Source organism: Toxoplasma gondii, chromosome XII (assembly GCF_000006565.2).
Source record: "Toxoplasma gondii ME49 chromosome XII, whole genome shotgun sequence".
In the NCBI taxonomy this organism is placed as follows: domain Eukaryota; phylum Apicomplexa; class Conoidasida; order Eucoccidiorida; family Sarcocystidae; genus Toxoplasma; species Toxoplasma gondii.
In genome coordinates this window covers 4,899,919-4,920,644 of record NC_031480.1, presented here as the reverse complement: position 1 = coordinate 4,920,644, position 20,726 = coordinate 4,899,919, and the positions used below count along the sequence as shown (strand labels likewise).

The 20,726-nt window shown below is 50.3% G+C and overlaps 3 protein-coding genes across 3 annotated transcripts; 2 read left to right on the top strand and 1 right to left on the bottom strand.

Moving 5' to 3' along the window:
* Positions 1-1,907: 1,907 nt before the first annotated feature.
* TGME49_249870 (hypothetical protein) lies at positions 1,908-7,152 on the top strand. The gene is made up of 6 exons (XM_002367278.2): positions 1,908-2,985; positions 3,561-3,650; positions 4,034-4,138; positions 4,851-5,502; positions 5,697-5,817; positions 6,096-7,152. The coding sequence occupies exons 1-6, from the start codon at positions 2,896-2,898 to the stop codon at positions 6,181-6,183; spliced, it is 1,146 nt and encodes a 381-aa protein (XP_002367319.1). The 5' UTR covers positions 1,908-2,895; the 3' UTR covers positions 6,184-7,152.
* A 68-nt stretch (positions 7,153-7,220) lies between these two features.
* TGME49_249860 (hypothetical protein) lies at positions 7,221-16,396 on the top strand. Its single transcript, XM_018780917.1, has 17 exons — positions 7,221-7,261; positions 7,793-7,866; positions 8,423-8,509; positions 9,080-9,206; positions 10,071-10,649; positions 11,003-11,365; positions 11,836-12,032; positions 12,361-12,431; positions 12,906-13,071; positions 13,220-13,294; positions 13,544-13,631; positions 13,974-14,080; positions 14,204-14,293; positions 14,456-14,574; positions 14,745-14,856; positions 14,960-15,082; positions 15,222-16,396. The coding sequence occupies exons 2-17, from the start codon at positions 7,816-7,818 to the stop codon at positions 15,273-15,275; spliced, it is 2,409 nt and encodes an 802-aa protein (XP_018635055.1). The 5' UTR covers positions 7,221-7,261; positions 7,793-7,815; the 3' UTR covers positions 15,276-16,396.
* Positions 16,397-16,750: 354 nt separating this feature from the next.
* Positions 16,751-19,483, bottom strand: GAP40. The gene is made up of 2 exons (XM_002367276.2): positions 17,886-19,483; positions 16,751-17,767 (listed from the first exon to the last, which is right to left on the bottom strand). The coding sequence occupies exons 1-2, from the start codon at positions 18,999-19,001 to the stop codon at positions 17,726-17,728; spliced, it is 1,158 nt and encodes a 385-aa protein (XP_002367317.1). The 5' UTR covers positions 19,002-19,483; the 3' UTR covers positions 16,751-17,725.
* Between the last annotated feature and the right edge of the window lie 1,243 nt (positions 19,484-20,726).

The following is a 20,726-nucleotide window of genomic DNA, read 5'->3' as shown; positions in this document are numbered from 1 at the left end:
CGTACCCGCATAGTTTAGAGCTCGTGTCGCTGGGAGTACAGCAGGTGAATCTTTTTAGAGAGCAAACAAAGAGATGGCTTTATGTTTTTCTGTGTTAAGACTCTGTGCCACGAGCTTGCGCACCAAGTTAGCTGCGCTGTTCGTCACCGATTACTATCGTCATTCTTGGGTCGTGTTCCTTCAACTTTTAGAAACAGCTAAGCATGGTAGCGATAGCTTGAGGAGACTCTAGCATGTACTGTCGTCATATCAACAGAGAGAAGCCTGTGTTCTTCCTCTCTTAGGTCGGGTCCTCTTTTTCGGGGCTCGGAAGTGTATGTTCAAATTGCGATAGAAATCCAACACGCAGTCGACCATGAAACTCCATCGCCTTGTCCTTCAACTGGAAGGACAACTCGAAAAAAGGGAAAACATTCCTACTGCGTTTAAGACGTTGGTAGCAAAAGGCTGGCACAACGCTCTGGCGGGGGACCAGCCACCTTGTTTTCCCGTAAGAAAGCGAGACATTTCTTTCGCGTCAGTTCCGCCTTTTGTCGGTGTCCTTAGACCAACGTCGGAAGAGTTGATGTCGTTCGGGTTCAGCTTGTGATTTGAAATCAGTTTCATATACTTGTGTATTTATCTGTGTGTCCCTGAATCAGATCTGAGGAAGCCAACCAGAGTGGCTGAAACAGAGTACCTACCACTGGACATGAATACTGAGCTTGAAGCTTTGACCATGAATCTGGAGTAAGCGTTCTGTCGCAGACTCAGCTGCACAGGATTCGGAGGAAAGAGGGTTTTTTTCCAACTTTCTCTGTCGCTCACTGGGGTACCACCAAGAAGCTACAAAAGAAATTCAATACTCAAGAAAGAGCATCAGATTTGCTCTGTGGCGTTCTGTCTGGCCTCTCAGGGCGCAGTTGCGACCATCTTCTTCATTCTGAGTATGGCGGAATGTATGCAACTTGATTGAGTGCAGAACTATCCCACCTTCACGAAGTGTGCCTGCCATCCGGTGCCCCTGGTGGTTGTTGACATCAGCCACGAAAGCGTCACCAGGACGGGAACCGGAACCGAACTTACACCCTGACTTCCTGTCAGTGGAGCAGGCAAAACTCTGCGATCTTTGTCCGTCTATTTGTTGCCGGTCGCGGCGGTTCAAGCTTCTTTCTTCGACAGTGATTGCTCGACGTGTGCGATAGTGTTAACATGAAAACAACGCGTGGTTGCCTGAACTAGAGACCCGACTTAACCTCTCGAAAATTGAGTGACAGGGAGAAATTTTCCGCAGCCGGCGAACAGAAATATCGAATTCTGTACTTGCTTCGCGTTCCCACACTTGCTAGATTATCTATCGACTTCAAGAGACTCACCTGCAATACATTTTTCCTTGCAACGAAGATCAGTCGCGCTCACAAGACACGGTACTGATCGAAAGTGGCTTGCCTAACATCTCTGTACCAGTAAAGCTACTGTATAGCGTCCACAGTCACTTGCATGGCTTGTTTCCGGCCGAGGAATGTATCGGAGAAAAAATTGGCATTTTGACCGGCACATCGTGTCTTGATCAAGATCCTTCACACGGCAGCAGTCGAGCAGGAAGCCGGCACCTTGAATTTCTTAAAGCAGCAAGCGAGCCTTTAAATGTGCGTTACCACAGCAGGAAAACGGCACCTTGGATTTCTTAAAGCAGCAAGCGAGCATTTATATGCGCATTCCCATAGTCGCAATATTTTTACCAAAGATAAACATGGCATTTTAACGTGTGATTCGCCAAGCGAGCCCCGGCCGAGGGGGTCACTTGGTTTACTGGCAGACAACTGCATGAGTGGACTACCCCCCAATGCAACTGCAGACTGGCCAAGGTCCCGTTTCGTGCTCGGTAGAGGTTGCCACGAAACACGCTCGCTTTGTTACTGGATCTGGAAAAATAAAGTAGCGGCATTAAAGCATGATTCACTTCTTCCACCCTTCGATGAGTGGACGGTCAAACGTTGCTGCAAATGTGACACTGTTGCTGAATGGGCGTGTTTTTGACGCCGTGATTCACCTCCTGGTCACGTCGCTTGCTGACCTGCGTCCCCCGAATTATCTTTGGCCGTGTGGCCTGGTATTTTTGTAAATATCTTTGGTGTCGGGTGTTGGGTATTCAGCACCAGCATTGCTGTGTCAACCGTTCCGTCCCGACTTTGTGTACAAGCCGTGATAAAAACTAGCAGGGCGGGGTTTTTCGTCGTCAAGCTTCGCGGATGCCGCGTGGACTTGTGTCACCAACCGGTGAGTCGAAGGAAATTGTCATCTGCTGTTCTCTGACACTGTTTTGCAACTTTTGTTGATCATTCAGTTCTCATCATCGAGGGAGATTTGTTCCAGCGCTTTGAATCTGAAGTGGGACACGTGGTTGGTCTTTTCGAGTTTATCGAACAGAACGGATTACAGTGAGCGCCCTGCCAGCCTGGTTGCAGATGGGCGCTCGTTTTCTTAAGATCATGGTAACGGGAAAGCTTATGCTGAGTGAATAATTCGCCTATCGGTGGATGACTCCGTGACATTCTTGGGACTAGTGTCCCTTTTGTCCTCAGGTGTTCGACTTAAAGTGTAGAGCGCTGTTGCAGAGAAAGCTCCTTCCTCTGGAAGCACAGCCGCGCGTGTTGCGGGTAGATGCCGAACTCCCGTGTGACTTTCTCGCCGTGAAAAACACCAACCAGTCGAATACTGTTTGGAGCAACCTGTGACAACCTAATATCGGCAATTGAACCGGGCAGCTCTAGACACAGTTACTTTTTTTGGTATCCCTCCCCTTCATCTGTCTCGGAGTTTCGGGTTCTCTGTTGTTCTTGGGGAGCTTCGATTAGTCTGTAAATCGCTTTTCTGGCTAGCATCACCTTCGACAGTTTTCCACTTTAGGGCACCATGTCGCTCCCTCGAGTCCAAGTCGTCATACACCGGGGAATCGACTTGCCCGCCATGGATTCCGGAAAGTCCTCTGATCCGTACATCAAAGTGAGACGGAAAATGGGCCTACCAAAGATGTCGATGGAATTAAACAGCGTGGATATAGAACGATTGCCGTTGACGGAGTTCTCTTGTTGGCGTCTTTTGAGACTTGCCTTCTAGTAACTGAAACGGCACGCGAATTTTTCCAACCGCTCATTGACACCTCAGTAATTTCGAGATTCAGTGGAAGTATACGTAATTTTGTTTGACAGTGTATGGGATTGGAAGTAAAACGGTACTGCATAACGACGACACACTCAAGAGAAGTAGTGGGCGAATGCCTTATTACACATTCCTTGGGACCCGCCTTTCAAGATTCGTGGAAGTCGTCGGTTTGAACCACTGGTTCTCATCAGTTCGTGGGCATTTTATCGCTATAGTGTGACTATCATTCGGACACGAAAGCGTCAGTGGCACAACCCGTGATCGTGGTGACAGGGGTCTGAAAGTATTGCGGCGCACATGCTACATATTACTACGGTATATCAGAAGCCGCCATGAGGTCGATCATCAGTTCTATTTTCATTGCCCCTGTTTATGGAGGCGCTTTCTTCATGTATATTTTGTCTGTGCCTTCTCAGTTCGAGTACAGAGGCACTCAATACCGTACAGAGACGGTGAAGAAATCTGTGAATCCGGTGTGGAACCAGCAGTTCACGTTTGTGTATGACGTAAGTCAATCGGGAGAAGTCAATCGGGAGGAGCCGCCCGCTTGCTCGCACGGCTTGCGCGTAGGCGCTGAAGAAGCCTTCTCCCCTTTTCCAGCTGTGACTGTGAGAGAAATTTTCCAAGACAGCACTGCTGTGCATTGGACAGTGGCAGTGTGTAGACATGTGCGTCTACTTGTGTATATCGGAGAGCGCGGTACTCACGAAAGTCTACCGGTATTTACTTAGGCTTGAGTTCGAAACGCGGCAACTGCTCGGGTTAAAAATGGGTTTCATGATATGGACATAAAGGCAATACAACAAATACAAGCCAGAGGCTAAATCTGGCATCCCCTGGTAGGGGCTTTAAGCTTCAGTTCCGCCTTTCCCTTCATTACCCTTTACAGAAGGCATTCGGGCCGCACACGTTGACTCTTGAGCTGTGGGATGCAAATGTCTTGCTGAAAGACAAGAAAATGGGATTTGTGACAATCAATCTTCAAACTCTTGAGGTAAGCCATCATTTTAGGGCCTACGCGTTTTGAAGGAACGGCAGAAGGCGAGATTGTTCGAAAAATACTCGTCACATTCGGGATACTGTGAGTAAGGAGTGTCGATGTCTAATGTTCGTAGGTTACGCTGAGCAGCTTGGTGAATTTGAAATGTATTGGAAACCAGCTTTTCTTATGGTGGTAGAAAGATAATAGAGGACTGGATGTAGGAATTAGCAGAGGCACGTCCGGGCTGGGCACCAGGCCTCAATCATTGACTTTCATCATACTCCAGACTCATGCAAAGAATATGGATCTACGGTACAAAAGAATGCGGACATGCGTGTCCAATCACTTTGCACGGTCACACTGCTATATCAAGGCAAAGTGTATATATTGCGAGCCACGCATGTGAAGGAATGCGCATGACCAATTTCTAGAGTGTATAGTTACAGTGTGCGCAAATTTTCAAACTGCAGCGCCTAGACGAGTGTGCACACCGGAATCAGGGTTGATATATCGGCTTCCAAACCCTGTTTTACCTGAGCATGAACGAACCAGCAGACCTGCTTCCCATTCGGTTCCATTAGCATCTGACTATTTGACACTGACCAGCCTTTTACGAAAAATCAAAAACGACGTAGAACTGAAGGACCAGTCGACGCTCAGACTAGCACTACATCTGTGGATTCAGAAGCGAAGTCTCTTTTGGTATGGTGGATGTGAAACGTAGGAAAACAAAGTGCAAAACAAATATTATCCCCTCGAAGATGCTGCTTTGGCGAAGATAGGTGGCGCCCTTCAGATCGAACTTCGCCTGCTGCCACCCCATAGTGAGATGAAGTATTCGAGTGGGAGTGGACAGCAAAAAGTTGTCGTTTTGACCGCCGAGCAAGCAAGAGCAGCAGCTCAAGGTCGGCTTCTAATTCCGGCAAACCAGACGCACGTCGGATTCGTGTCCGGCGCTTCCCCGTCGTACAGGTGCCCTCTCGCTGAGCCGGCTCCCGCATATGGCGTGGGCATGCCACATGTGATGCCTCCGCTTGTTCCCTACGCGGCGTACCCACAGTATCCAATTCAAGCCAGTTGTCCACCACCAGTGCCTCCCCCTCAACCCATCCCTTTTTCAGGGAGTTGCGTGCCTGCTCCTCCGCCCCAGGGGGGCTCTCCGTCGTGGCTGTGGCAAGCGCCGAGGCAAGGCTCTGCACCTGGACCCTATTCACATCCACCACCTCAATCTCCTGCTACTTCTGGATTTCCTGTGCCCTCGCAGTTTGTGGGAAATCCTGCTGTTGTTGGTGGACCGGACGCCACGCAAGTGGGTCACAAAGCAGGAAAGAACTCAGACAGCAGCTCGAGCGATAACGGTTCGTCGTCTGAGGGTGGTAAGTAGCGCAGGAGAAAAGGGAGAAATACCCTTCATCAAGAAACAGTCTCGGCATGTGCGAGACTATCTGAAGTCATAAATTTGTTGTGCGCGCGATTGAACCCGTAGAGGGAAAAACAACAGCCACTGCCCGCGCCGCCTAGACTCCACGCAGCGCATGCTGCCAGCAACCGAGTCTTGTTTTGTGAGCAGAGGCGAAGAAGACACAGAAGGGAGCGAAGAAGGACCGATCCAAAAAGAAGCCAGCCGAGTCCATTCTTATTATGGAAATCAAGGACATTGTTCCCTCAGCTACCTACGGAGAAATAGCCAAGTAGGAAGAAGTCGTCGAATTTGAATATGCGTTGGGCAAATTGCACAGTGGATCCATCTGTCAGTATTGGTTTCAACTGTCATTTATATGGCGTAATTTAAAACCAGGTTTGAAGAGGGTGGTGTGGCTAAAGACTATTCTCGAGGTACGAATCCACCTGTCGGATGCGTTCCCGCTGTCTTCACTGCAAAGAGTTTTGTTTAGCGTTTCGAGAACAAGTGTTATGTCCGTGATGCACTTATGATTGCCGAGCTTTTCGTTTCTGTGTACTTCTTCAGAGCACTGGTCGCCCACAACAATGACAAGGACTTAGCTTTGAAACAGCTTGTCGCCAACCTCAGCACAAACGAGCAGGGAAATATATAGACGCCTAGAGTTAAATATGTACTAAGTCCGATATTATCTGCCCTGCAAATATCTGTCACGGTTGCTCTTCTTTTGTCGTTTGTGAATCACTGTGGAATCTGGGGTTTAATTTCATTCATCCGAATCTGGTTTGTGTTCTGCTCCTCTATTCACAAACCAAGTGCCATTCAAAAGAAAAGGCTCTGCTTGAGAATGCATTTAAGTTGTGTCTACCGACACAACCTTGAATGCAGTGACAACACAAGTCTATGCGTTGGAGCCCTCAAATTGTGGAACTCTTCGGCACGTAGCCATCCAGTGGTCCTTATAGAACTGTGTCCGTTTTGTGGCGTTTCATGCCCCAGCAAAAAAAGTATTCCAGGCTGTATCATCCGTGCCTTTGGAAGAATGTATCAATCACATATCGTTAATGTATGGTTCTGCTTCCTGTTTCGCGCCGGGCAGGTCCAGCTAGATTGGAGGCGGTTATATCCGCTGAAAAGAATTTAGACTATGAGAGTTCTTGTTTCCGTACGTGCGTGCAACTAGTGATTCAAACCTTCCTACCATAACAACGGTAATACTTGCTAGAATCTGGCTGATACGCAGTACCGGGTATCGCATAGTTTGAAGGCAGAGCAACTGTCCTACGCTTGTTTATAGATGGACGGGAAAGATACCGCGGATTCCACCCATAGGAGAACCTGCGTTACAGAACCCGGGAAATTCGCAGACAACTGCCTGTACTCTCTGATGACGACGTTCACAGCGCACAGCACAAGAAGTGACGTCGTTCCTCAGTGGAGTACACGAATTGCCGGACACTGGAATAGTCTAGTTGACAGTCCTGCAAGCAGCCTCCTCATTGCTGCAGCCGTCCTGATTTCTATGTCTTCTTCACCGGTGTTCTCTTTCTTTGCCACGTGGTAGGTAACGCATATAAAACATACTTTTCGCCAAAAAGCTGCGCATGCAAGGTGCCGACAGCGCGTTCGGCGAACACGACCTACAGAAGCTCATAGAGCGTTTCTTTGTCTTTTCTGTCCGGAAATGAAGCAACAGAAACCGCTCCGTATCTGAAAACGGCATCAAATTTCCAGTAGGGAGAAACTGAATGGTGATTGTGTCGATCCTGTTGTGCAGTGGGTACCAAGCGTTTCCCAGGTGACCCACTACAGCAGCACACAAGCGTGTCGAATCGCGGCCAGTCTTCGCCTGCAGTCTGGAGACGGAAGTCGTTTCGATTATAACGAATTTCAGTCAGAGCGTTAGCCATTTCTGTGTCAAACTCTCGTTCTCAGAGAGGAAGAGTGCGCACCACGTCCCGTAAAAACAGTTTTTCATTCGCCCTCCGCTGTAGCTGGCTCCCAGTCCGAGTGTCAGAAACCCCCCTCCTCGGCAGCGAGCCGTGGTAACAATCGTCACAGGGCTCTTTGTGTCGGCGGCATTTTCCGAGTTTCTATACTTTCCCTTCCTGTCGTTCTGCCATCGTTTTTGGTCCAGCTTTCTTATACAGGCATTCAGCTGTAAACACGGGCGTTCGTAACGTTGGATACCACAGGCCGTCGTTCAAGATATCCCAGATTTTTGCGGCGGAATCGCATCGTTTCCGTTTTTGTGCTTCGCTCAGGCGACCCTGCCTGTTTGTCAACAATGAAGAATGCTTGGTCAGCTCTCCGCGGGGCGGTTCAAGAGTTCAACGCGGTAAGGTAGACACAACTCTGAAGCGTATCAGAAACAGGCAACCCCTCTTTCCGTTTTCGTTGACTCCTTTCACTCTTTCTGGCTTCCAAAGTAAGGGGACCTTTCTCCAGATGTTCTTACGCAGCTCACGTCCTACATCAGGCGGTGAACTATCGTTTCTTACTGTATCCTGGTCAGAAGTCCAACTCGTTGTGCATACTTACCAGGACCGAGAAAGAGCTTGTAAACATTCGTGTCTCAGAGAATTCCAAGTATGATGATACTGATCAGGCAGATGCCCCCTGTCTCTCTTCACAGCTGCTGCCTTCACGGTTTCACTGACGAACGTGACGAGGAGGCGGATTACATGGGAGACACTGCTGCCTCACAAATTCGATGTTGAAGACACAGATCCATTTCTCACACAAAAAAACGTAAAAACTGTGGAGGAGTTCCTGTTTTACTCTGATTGTCTTCCTTCTGTGCTCTTAACAAACGTTGAGTTTTTACACCGATGTGTCGTTTCTGGACAAAAATAATTTCTACAACATGCTGTGCCACCCTGGTGCGTTTGCAGGTTCTTCTCTCGGAGGACGAAGAGGAAGAAGATGAAGAAGAGGGACAAGAGGAGTTGCTAGGAGAAGGCAGCGACGGTGACGTGCATGTTAGTCTCCACTGTCCAGCTAAATGCAAAGTTGTGGCTTACCCCGTTGCTCTTCGTTGCAGTTTGAGTTTCCAATGATGAGGCAGTACTTTTGAGCTCGCATTCCTCTTTCCGTTAGGTGGAACGCGAGAGGGATTGTCCACATGCATCCCTCTGGCGTGTCTCTTTCCTTTTGAGCTCCATCCTGCCTCCATATACCAACCTACTACCAGCGTATGTACATGGTTGTGTGTTCATCTCTTTCGCATACATATACTTATATATATATATATATATATACACACGTATATCATGTGTGAAGGTGTGAACATGAATATGCGTGGACTGTATGCTTTTGACATCCTGCCTGAGGCAAACAGTAATGGTTCTTCGGCCGAGTGTATTCGACCATCCACTTTTTAGAGCGCGTTGCTTTTCTCTCTGGAGGTTTTTGCTTTCTTGGTATGTCTCGCTGTTTTCTTTTTGCATGCATTGCTCACGCATTCCCCAGGCACCTGTATTAGAAGCTCTGACATGAACTCTTTCTGTCAAATGCATGCATGGATCTTGCTGTTCACTTCGTGGCTGCAGGCGGACAATTCTTCAGAGCATCGCGGTGTGTCGTCTCGCCAAGAGGACCCTATTAAGACGCTGGAGACCCGTCTGCATCAGGAGGAACAACGGCGTCTCTTTCTGGAACGCCGTCTTCAGCAGGCGGGTGAGACCAACAGAAAGAAGGTGATGCGCATGCGCGCGGTGCCTCTACGCAGCGCCACTCCGTTCTCTCTTCCTTTCTCTTGCTGCTTCTGTGGGAGTATGCGTGCAACTGGGACTTCGCTAGTCTACTGTTTCCAGGTTCTTCCACATCAGTATTTTTCTAGGCGTGGTACATGGAGTGCAGAGGTGAGTGCAACAGACGTCACACACACCACCAACCTGCAGGCGGTGCTGAGTTTTCTAGGTTTCCATGTCGAGAGAAAGGAGATGAGCGTTGCTCCTTACCTACCGACGGCGAGTGTGTCATGTTGCGACCCGAGCTCCGCGCAACACGCAAAAGTGACCCTGTAGAAAACGCGAGTGTGTTTGTACGAACCGATGGAGTCTTCGTTTCTGGTTGTCCATGTGGAAAACGATGGTCGCGTTTCGCGTTGGTCGTCTGGACCCTAGTCGCATCGTGGGGTGGCTGACAGAAATCCGTAGACAGCTGCGCCCAGAAAGCAAGCGAAAGCCAATGCTGCTGGACAAGATGTGACGCTTGAAGTTCACTCGACACGTTCTGCTATCTCTGTCCTCAAGGTTTTTCGTTTGCTTGCCTCATGTCTTGGGCGCCTTCTGAACTGGGGCTGCGGGCGCGGAAAGCAAGCCTTTCCCGACCTGAGCTTAGCTGCCATTTCTCGGCCTGTTTTTCACAAGCTTTGTCGTTTTCTCCAGACGTTTTTCCTTCCCTCTTTCCCAGGTTAAGCAAACAAGTGAATAAATGCCTAGTTCCCTCTACTAGATTGTCAATTGATTTTTGTGCTGAATTCCCAGCAAGGACACAGAATATCTCTTTTCGTCTCCTGGCTGTGTCGGTTGTCACCAGAGAAGGAGACCGCAGAGCACACCCAGTTGATTGTGGACTTGCGGAACCAGTGCCGCCTTCTCCGGGCGCCCCGTGGTGTCCCTTCGGCCCTCTCCTTGCCTCGGGACGACCCCACACCGACGCATACATCTCCAGAAACCAATCTTTTTTCTGAGCCTTCTTCGGTCGCAGGGGGCTCGCTGGTTGCTGTCAGTGACTTGCGAGTCCCAATCAGCAAATTGTTCCACGCGTTCTGTGCTCCAGACAGCGCCACCGGGCTTCCCCCGACATTCAACGGAGTTCCACGAGCCTCGAAGAGCTTCTTTTCAGACAAAAGTTCTCGGCATGCGGAGAACAGAAGTGCAAGTAGCGTTTCTTTGTCCTGTCTGAATGGGTTGGGAGCAGGCGACGGCAACTCTGGCTCGGAGCCAGACGGAGACACTTCCGGGACTCCGTTGAGAGATAGAGAGGGCAGTGAAGAAGATGAAAAAGGCCGAGAGGGTCAGGAGGCTCTCATGCAACTCGACGCAGCGTGTTGCTATATTGAGAGAGCAAGTGGAAGAGCCGAATGGCTTATTGATGAGTGGAAGACAATCACAGGTAAGAGTGGCACGAGCGCCGAGGATGGAGAGAGACAGACATGATTGATTTCTTTCCAAAGTCGGTTTTTTTCGAGGAAAAAAGGTCAAGAAAGGCCCATTATAATGCATACGCAGCTGAAGATGTGTGTGTGTGTGTTAATGTCTACATATATATTTATATGTATACGCGTGGAAATCTGTGCGTATACATGAGTTGGGAGACTTTCCGTGGCTCTGCGGAAGTGCTGTTTGTTTAGACTGTCTCGACGTCGGTGTCGGATCACCACCGCCGTTGTTTACCTTGTGTTTCTTCTCTTGCAAGCAGATTTTTTGTCGGTTCTGCGAGTTCACTATGTGTGTCTCTGTGACCAGCGTCGCGGTCGTTCCAGCGAGCCGTCTCTGCAAGTTGGGGTCCGCGTCTGCCTCCGAGCCAGCTGGAGTGGCTGGAAAGTGAATCGAATCCGTCTCGCCTGCCCACACCTCCGGAGCATGCGTCACCGATTCTTGAGTGGTTGACAGTCTCGGCTCGGCTCCTCGAGTGTCTTCACTGTCTGTCTGTCGAAGCCGATTCGTCATTTGCTCCGACTCCGACGACTGGCGAAGAGGCAAGGGTGCTTGATCGAGAAAAAGGACAGAGAAGACTCTTTCTGTCTCGACAGTCTTCCACCACTAGAAACCCCGCGGAGGCAACGAGTTCTGTCGTCCCTGAGGATCTGTTGACTCATAACTCCTCAGGTGTGCAAAAGCCGCTCTTCTCAGCACCTTGGAGGTCACGTGTGAGGAGTGCTCTCTGCCGCTTGTCCATCTCATCTGCAAAAGAAGGCGGAGGCGATGGTGTTGTCCCCAGGACGTAGACCTCTGTCTCTCTCGCGCAAGTGCTGGAACTTCCATGGACCCGATCTGGGTGGCGTGAATACGTTTTCGTTGTGCGAAGAGAGTGTTCAGTGTGTGTCCACCGCGTTCTAGGGTGTTGGTGTTGTGGTAGACTTTTTTCGATATGCTTGAATAGTTGGAGTTGCATATATATGTGTGTAACCACCCGAGAAACAGGTGTCAGCTTGTGCTGCGCGTATGTGGTGATGCGATTCGCTTCTTTGTGTAATGTTGTAATGTTCACGTCTAACTAGTGACCGTTCCTCATTCTGGCGATAGAATGCGGCTACGCGGGGCCTCCGTTTGTGCGTACTTTTCCATCTGTTCCTTAGCCGGAGAAAACGAAGGTTCCTTGCACGGTGACGGCGTGGCTGAGAAGCAACTGCAAGACGAGGTGCGTCTTCGACAGCTACTCCAGCACCGGGTTTCTTTGCAGGAGCGACGGATCCATGAGCTCGAGGAAGAGCTGCAAAGTGTCAGACAAGCGTTCGAGCACCAAGTGAACCAAACAACGGAGGCCGCCAAGAAGGTGAGCAACGGAGACAGCGCCACATTTCTTGACTTCTTTGATAGCTTGAGACTTTGAAATCTTCGTGAAAGCCTTCGGCAACGTCGCGACGTCAGAGATAGCGGCAGCTACCCGGACGCACCACGGCTTTGTATCACGCTTTCTTCGACAGGTAAAGTCGTGGAGGATAATAATTCGGATGCGTGTACAGGGGCTGCAGAGCAAGCTCAACCTGATAAAGGTGGCGCTCGATAGGACGCTTTTTGAATTCAGAAGCAGTGGACATACTGAGCGGGAGACTGACAAAAATGCTTCAGAGGATCTTCTCTCTGCACCATTTTTAACGCAGGCTGAAGACCAAGAGGCAGAACGCCAGGCGCAGCTCCAGCAGCACATGAACGAAGCTCTCCGTTCCATCAGGTACCCAAAATCTGCATTTCAAGTGGTGGAACGTCTCTAAAACTTTGAGTTGTAATCGTGACGCTCGATGACGTGTCTGAAGCGGGACACCGGAATCGTCAGATTTGCCCTTCGGTGTCGCTATGTTTGACTGAAGTCAGTCTTTACGCGCCGTGGGCCTCCTCTTCCAAACTGGTGTCATGGGAAATCGCATGTTTGATTGGCATTCACTCGCTAATATACAGGCGTACAAGGTATATTTATCGCAGTTTTCCGCTTGCAGGAGTTGTCTTGGTGACCTACACCAACTAGTGCCGTGTCATTTTCTCTCAACCAAGAATGTTGCCAAACGGACGCGTGAACTGTCAGACCGTCCGACTACTATTTTCCGGGGATTTCCTGGAGGCTGCTTTTCGCAGATGGAAGCTGGAGTGTCTTCGATGAGGGGGTTTCGGATTAAGTGTCCATGACTGCGGAAGGTGCACCTCTTTACAGGCAGCAGTACGATGCGTTGCTCCAGCAGTATGAGCGACTCCAAACGGCCAATCGCAAGGAGGCACAGAGTGACGAAGCAGAGAGGCCAGGTGACCCTGTGGCTGCTCGCGTTCGGCAACTCGAATGCGAAAATCAGGACCTTCTTCTCCAGGTCAAGGCTTGGCAAGTACGTCCGAGTACAAGGGACAGCCTCAGGCACTGCCGGACCGGCTTCAGCTCTCCGTGGAGGGATGAAAACGAACGGTGTGTCAATGTGAATGCCATCAATCCCATCGTGTCATCACGCTGTCAATGTACTTCTTGTACCTACTCAGCGAGCTCATGCGGACGTGTCACAGTCCTTGCAAGTCGCTTCAGCAGAACTCTCCGAGCATCGGTCATACGCAATGGTAAGACAGGGCAACACCGCAGAGTACCAAGCGACATGTGTGAGTCGTTTGTTCCCGAATGTGCCCCCCACCCGTGTACTACACGCGTCTACGATAATTCGACTGTACAGCAAGCTAACCGTTGCGTTTCCCTAAATACAGTTTTATTTGAACTCAAAATGTATGCAAGGACAGGCGCGAGAAAACCAGGGAACGAACCCAGAGCTCCGCACGACGTTCCGTGCCTTGTACTGTGCGTTATGCCACCAGAAGGTCGAGACTTTGGAAAAGGAACTGGCTTTGTCTAAAGGCGAACTCGCACGACTGAGCAATCTTCAAAGCGTTCAAAATCAGTCAGGTGGGTCCACGTGTCACGCCTTTTGGAGATGTTGTCACACAGTGAGAACCAGGACTGCCAGCTTCTAGCGTCCGGTTCGACGAGCATTTCACAACTACTCTCATTTCTTCTGCTAATTCTGCAGGATTGATCAGTTCGGACCTCTACATAAAGTTATTTGCATTTCATTCTGAACAATGTTATATCAATTGGATTCAGCTTTTTGTCAAAAAACTCTCTTAAATAATCGTGAGAACACGTAGCGTCACGGTAGATACTCAAAGAGACTCCGCTAGGCAAGGCGCAGGCACATATTCAAGGTTGAGATTCGAGTGCTCTGGTGCCCGCTGGTTTGTCGTTTAGAGCTGGAGTTGATCCAGTCTCTTGCTGATCGCGATGCCATTGAGGCCGAGTTGAACGAAGCGCGTCGGATGGTTGAAAGTCTTAACAAGGTCATGGAGCACATGCAGGTGGGTCCTAACTATGCGTGGATCGTAGCACTGTGTGAAGCTGCCGAAGTCGTGAGTCTGCGGTGTACTGAACTTCTCTCGTGAGTCCACATGACTGAATTTCGAGTTCTACTTGGTGCTCAGGAGGAGAGTGACGCAATGGTGCAGCGGCTAAAAGGAGAAAAGGAACAAACTGAAACAGAAGTGCGACAGCTGCGGAGGAAGCTGGAAGAAGTAGGTGCATTAAGTGCTCACACCTTACAAAATGTAATTCAGTGCAAGTGATGCGTCTGTGTGGACCGGTTGCCAGCGCTGCATGACTGCGGAGTGTGGTGCGATACATCCAATCTGCTTTTTTCAGATGTATCTGACTTCACGCTTTGTCATCGTGTGCAGAATGCAGGGGCGGTGACTAACCTTTCGGGAACCCGCGAGGAACTGGCGGAGGCCCAGACTAAGGTGACTGCTTTGGAAGAGGCCCTGGACAAGTTCCAGTCGGAGAACGCAAAGCTCAAGTAAGGACAGTGTTGTCAGCCCCCCGGAGGTCGAGGTTGAACGCTTGAAACGGAACACAAGATCGATGATGTTGTCAGGCGTCAAAGTGCCTTGGTTTCTCCTACAATTAACACATGCTGGCAAACGAAGAGCTTAAGCGATGTGTTCCGTATGGCGTGTGTGCGTGCAGAGGCGAGATTGAATCTGTACTGGAACGGCAACAGAAGGAGGAAGACGAACGAGAACATTACGTAGATCGACGACTGATATCTGAAATGATATCTAAGCACCAAGCTCTGGAAGTAGGTGCTTGCCGTCAAATGTCGAGGCAGTGGACAGGTGTAAGGTGAAATGCACTGATGAGAGAATGTGAAGGGCGCTTGGGCTGTGTTTTGCTATCTGCAGGGCCAAATTCGGCGACGAGATGAAGTCTTCTTGTTGATATGCGACGTGCTCCAGTTATCGGAAGAGGACAGAGCGAAGATCGGCATCCGCGCCAGGAAAGGAGCCCAAGAGGACCAGGAACAGGTATGTATCCTGCGTACAAGGGATAACTGGAGTCACCCCCTCAGCTGGCGTGGATCCGAACTCAGCCTTGTTAGTTTCCTTGCCGTAGGCATGAAGTGAAACCTCAGTTCGGCATGTGCCCATGTGTCATCGCTTGCAGGGCAAAAGGCTATCGGAGAGATTCATTGAATTTCTTAACGAAGAAACCAAGTGACATGTCCACTACCAGGGTGAAGCTTCTCAAGCTATTTTCCGATTGCATAGGCAAGGCTGTCTGTTGTGGAAGAAAAACTGATCTGCAAACAGACCTCCCCATGGCATTAATACCCACACCCATATCGACGAATCATCTGGGAAACATGTATAGTAGGAAAACGCACACACACTTCCCCTCAAAGGGACGTCATCAAGCAGAACGACGACAGGAAAACAGGGTTCGTTGGTTTAATGCACGTGAGCGTGCCTGCTGGTTGTTTTGACAGCATTCTTGCTGTGTTTCTTATTCGCTTTGTAAGGGGTCGACCGGCCAGTCCGCTGGAGAAAACCCAAGTACATTGCTCCAGGTTGGGTAAACATGGCGCGTGCCCAGCGGCATGCAGGGCAAAGAAAATCAAGTTGCTCGCACGATGGGGGTGTTTGAGATCCTTTCCGTGGAGGTGCATGCACGTACGTGTCAGCAGCGTATGGATTCCAGCCGATCTCCTGGCGAGGCACACCAAATGGGAAAGGCGCAAGCAGATCGCATATCACTGACTCACGTGAAAAGAAGCTGTAGCTTCTCTGCGGACGGGCTGCAAGTCCACTTCGCACGACGAAGTGGCATGATCAGCGTGTTTTCCCCGTAGAGGGGATGGGCCGTGCACGCAAGTGCGAGAAACGCCAAAGAGTCGCGTTTCCTTGCGTGACTGTGCAAGTCCGCTGAGGCATCCCTCGTCGGCCCCTCTGCTTTGGGGGAGCATACCCAAATAGGTCTTCAGTTTTGGCCATTCAAAATCATGGAAGTCAATTAAAGACGTACGTTGCGTCTTCAAGCGCTTTCTTGAGCTGTCTTATACGAGAGGACATTCGTAGGGCCACTTTTGAAACAGTGTGAAGTTCCTCTATCAGGACACGGAACTTGTCGAAGACGTTCGCGACGGAATGTGCGATGGCTTACGCTTCAGAATACGAACCTAGTATTCGGTCATGTGAAATCGCTAGTAGAACGTGTTGCTGTCTGCTTACTTCCTCCCGGTCCATTTTTTTCTCCGTGATCCAACCCGGTTGATTCAATTGGCTAAAACTAATTAGAGGATGACTCGCGAGTTACACTACTTGTACAATCCTTTTGTGGAGGCAGATATTCAAGTTTCCATTCCATCGTACGGTTGAAAACAGCAAAGTCGAATTGAACTGACACGCAGTGTACAACCGCAGAGACAGGTTTCACACGCGCAAGACGCAGTACGTACACTAAAAGCAACATCCGAAAAGTGAAGCGGTCTCACTCTCTACGCGACCAGTAGGTTCGCAGTTCCCCTGTGGTAATTCGAGAACCTCAGTGTCACAGGAGGAACGGCTCCTGTATTTCCTGTCCCCGTTGGTGGTAGGTTTGTGGCAAAGGAGTGGCCATTGATAGAGAACGACCGGAACCGTGAGTTCGGTTGCATCTTACGCAGTACTGACTAACAGCACCGCTGCTTGTCTTTCCTCTGTCGTGCATCACTTCATTCGCCAAGAGTTTAACGATATAGTTTTACCAAGATGCTATTAGGGGTCATCTTGCATCAGTCAAGCGCTGTCCGCTGATATTCGGGTGGTTTTGGTTCGCATTCAACCGCGTTACGTGACAGAGCGTCGTCTACCACTGCGCAACGGAGAAAGTGTGTAACAAATATACCCGGTTACTGACTGGCTCTTTATACTTCTCTCGTAAGCCAGTGAAGAACTAGAAACAAGCGACAACCGTTCTACTGTATGAAAGTCTTTGTACAAGGTTTGCTACTGGTCTCTAACCCATAATAAGACACACTGCCTGCAACATACATTGCTCAACCACTGTATTTCCAAGTGCAATCTGTCAAGCTTACGGATAACTGCCCGTCTCCACCTGATCTCTTGTAGGAAGATGTGGTTTGGACCTACACGAAATGTGTAGCAGAAACTAGCCAAGTAACGCGCACTAGATAACGGGCTGCAGCTGGTTGAAGCGTAAGGAGTGGAGAATCAGGTGGGTCATACAGTTTATCTGGCGCAAGTGACAGAGTCACCACACCAGTTTCTGTCCCTCCCACAAAAACAAAGAAACGTCAAAGACTATATCGACATCACTGGGACATGACATCTCCCCGAAAGACATTTTACTGGACCACAGGAAGTTGCGAGCTGCAGACTGTCTTACGTCTCAGCCGGTATACACCGGGACAGAGACACTCATGGAGGAAAATAACCGCATCCGTGCGTGTTCAAACATAAGAAGTCGCTCGTTCCAGTTTCACAACCCATCGGATCAGTGCCCATCTCCAACCACAACGCGGAACCAATTCTGACAGCATCGCTAATCAAAATACATGTAGGTTGCGTCGCCAATGTACAACACAGTCTGAGTCAGGAAAAAGAAGGCCGAAGTATTGGCGTCGAGTCTCAGGTCCTTAAAGTACATAACGCATCAGCTCGGAGAAGTGCTTAGCTCGAATGGGCTTCGTCGTCACAAACGTCGGCGTAGTTCTGCAACAAAACCATAGACACAGCCAGGAAACATGACAGCCAGTATACCACCAAAGCGTCTTGCAACCAAGCTGTCTTTTCAGTGTGTCAAGAAGATGACTGGGACCACGTGTCTTACCTCGCCGCCATCTTCCTGGATTGCTTGCAGGAAGGGCTTCTGAGAGGACTGAGAGCCCGTCTCCAGCTCGTTAGCATCGCCCAGCTCCTGAGGTGCGCGGCTGCCGCCTCGAGTCTCGCGGGCAGCTTCGACATCAGCAGCGTTCATGATAACATCGTACGCGCAGAAGGTACGTCCTGCCAAGACAAGGAGGATGCAGATGAATCCTTGCCAGCCGGGAACGCCGAAGCCGAGACCGATGAGGAAGACCAGGGCGATGGACACGATCTCGAGGAATCTCCACGGGGCTTGGCCGGTACGGCGGATAAGGCGGTTAGAAACGATGTTCTTCAAAAACGGAAGAGCGCCGACGGTGACCAAGCAGCCCCACACTTGCCAAGTGTGCAGCAGAGTGAAGTTCATCGGCATGCTGGTGATGACTCGGGATTCTCCGCACACGAGGCAGAGGATGGGCAACAGGGCGACACCGATGATGTGCTGGTGGTTGTACAGGAGGTTCCCGCGGCCGTCGACTTCGTGCATCACTTTTTGCAGGTAGGCAGCACGGAAGGCTGCGGAGAAGATGGAGTACAGCACTGCCCATGGGAGGACCTGGGCGCCGACAGTCATCGAGTCGGTGCAGCCGAGGACGAAGGCGAGCATGAGCAGGCCAACGGCTTGCCACCTCATGGGCATGTACTCTTCGCCGCACCCAATGAAACGGGTGACGTGGTGAAGGACGACTGCAAAAGAAACTGTAACCGGCAACGTCGCAACGCAGTTCGTGCGGTAGAGCACCACGTTTGCGAGCACAAGCATAAATGCGTTGACGATGGATGGGACAACAAGTTTCTTCAGCAGCTTCTTGTCGAACTCAACGCGGGGAAAGTACGCAAATTTTGGGAATTCCTTTCCGGTTTCACCAAGACACCAGGCCATGAAGAGACCCTGCGCCAGTTGCCACCAAGTGACGAACACGGGGTAGGGGACCACATCGAGGAAAAGGCGGTACATGACGAAGACATTGGACAGAGTAAGGATGAGAAAAAGGACTTCGGCGGTGACGATTTCGGGGTCCTGAACGAACCGCCGAATTTGCTGCCAGGTCGGCAAGCGAATGTCCTGAAGAGTCGACATTTTCCAAACGTCTGAAAAAGGCAGAGGAACTGTGCGAACGCTGGCGCGGCCCAGAAAAAGCCACCCGGTCTCTACCAGCGGGGCCGTGCGGCAAGACAGAAAACACAAAAGTTTTCGAACACAGAAATTAGAAGACAGAGTGTAAAGAGAAAACAATGCAAGTCCTACAAATTTCTACCTCAGAAGCTTCGCGACAAAGTGATACACCGCGCACGCGGCGGCAGAGAGCGGCAGAACCGCTGTACTTTTGTGATGTGGACACGCGCTGTCTGCTGTGAGCTGTTTTTCGCACAGGCGACACGCGCGCAGGCTCCTTCCAAAGAGTAAGCAGTGCCCAAACAACGTCCAGGTCTGCAAAGAAAGATTACGCAAGTGCCTGGATGGATTTCTGGACACGAGAATGCCCCATTTCTCCCCGTCACTCGGGAACAATGGAAGAAAGGACAAATAAACAGTACCTACCAGGAGATCCACGTCATTTCGCCAAAGCCTGCGGCGCCCTGTGGCCGTCTTCGCGCCAGCTCAACAGCGGGGGCATCACGCGACAACAGTGGTCGGCAACCCGAAGCCTCTGTCGAGCCAGCACCCTGTTGGCAGAATTTCCCTCACCTGGCACCCCAGCCCTCGCACCTCGTCCGCGTAGCGAGAAACCCGGTGGCGCGAAAGAAAGGAAAATCAGCCGACATGAACCGACTCTGGACGGGGCCCACGATTTGAGGCAGGGCACTGCGCAGCTAGCAGAAATGGAGGATTTTCTACGAGTCTGCGAAGTACTTTCTGCGCCCACACCGCAGCTTTTCACCATGGGCAACGGCTTATGCCGCCGACCTTTCGACAGAAAGTGTGTAGTGCTTGGATAGAATGCTCAGATTCCGATTTGGTGTTCCTTCTCAGGTGCAGTTGTCGCGACACGTTGCGGACAGAAGTAGTCACAGATTTCTCATCTCTGCGCACTTTGTTCCGCCAGAAACAGCAGCCGATTCACAGTTTTTCTGCTGCAAAAACCCGTCCACGCAGCAAACGGTTACCCCGGGCACCTGCTGCAAAGCGAAGATGGGGCGAATTCCGGTTGTTCTGTACTGGAGCGATGCGACTCTTCTAGACATAGTTTATGTAAGTTCACGTGTGCGTCCTGATATTAAAACATGTATTTGCGATCCAGAAAATAAAGTGAGACTCTTGGGTCGTAGTGGCGGAACAAGGTAGACCGAAGACTGTGATATGTGTATGGTTTCCTCGAGTGGGCAAAAGAGGCTCCACTACCGAATGGTGTCTGTCGACACCCTTTCAGTTCGCCAGTATCTTCAGTCAGGAGCAGTCCAGAAATTCTTCGATTCGTGAAAATCTGGTGCTGTCCGCCATCTGCCCCCCTCCGTGTTGCGTCTGCTTGAATATATCACTGTAGGCTTTTCTGGAAATTATTATATCAGGAGTAAGGAGCATGCACTGTTTGTGGACCTCATATATGTTCACGAGTTGGTTGGTTCCAGACGTGTCAGAGCTGCCTCTAAAGGGATACTAGCGTCGGGTGTGTATGGCCTGTGGGCCTTCGCTGTCGCACTGCAGAAGGGAACTGTGAACACTTGTGTTAGTTGTTTATTCACCGAGTGAATCTTTTCTACCCCCACATTGTATACTTCGTGCCGCCCAGAATAGGGCTCGCCTTTAATTTATCTCTAATAGGGCGGCTGTATGCCGCGTACTGAGGGTGGACAGGCTATCTGC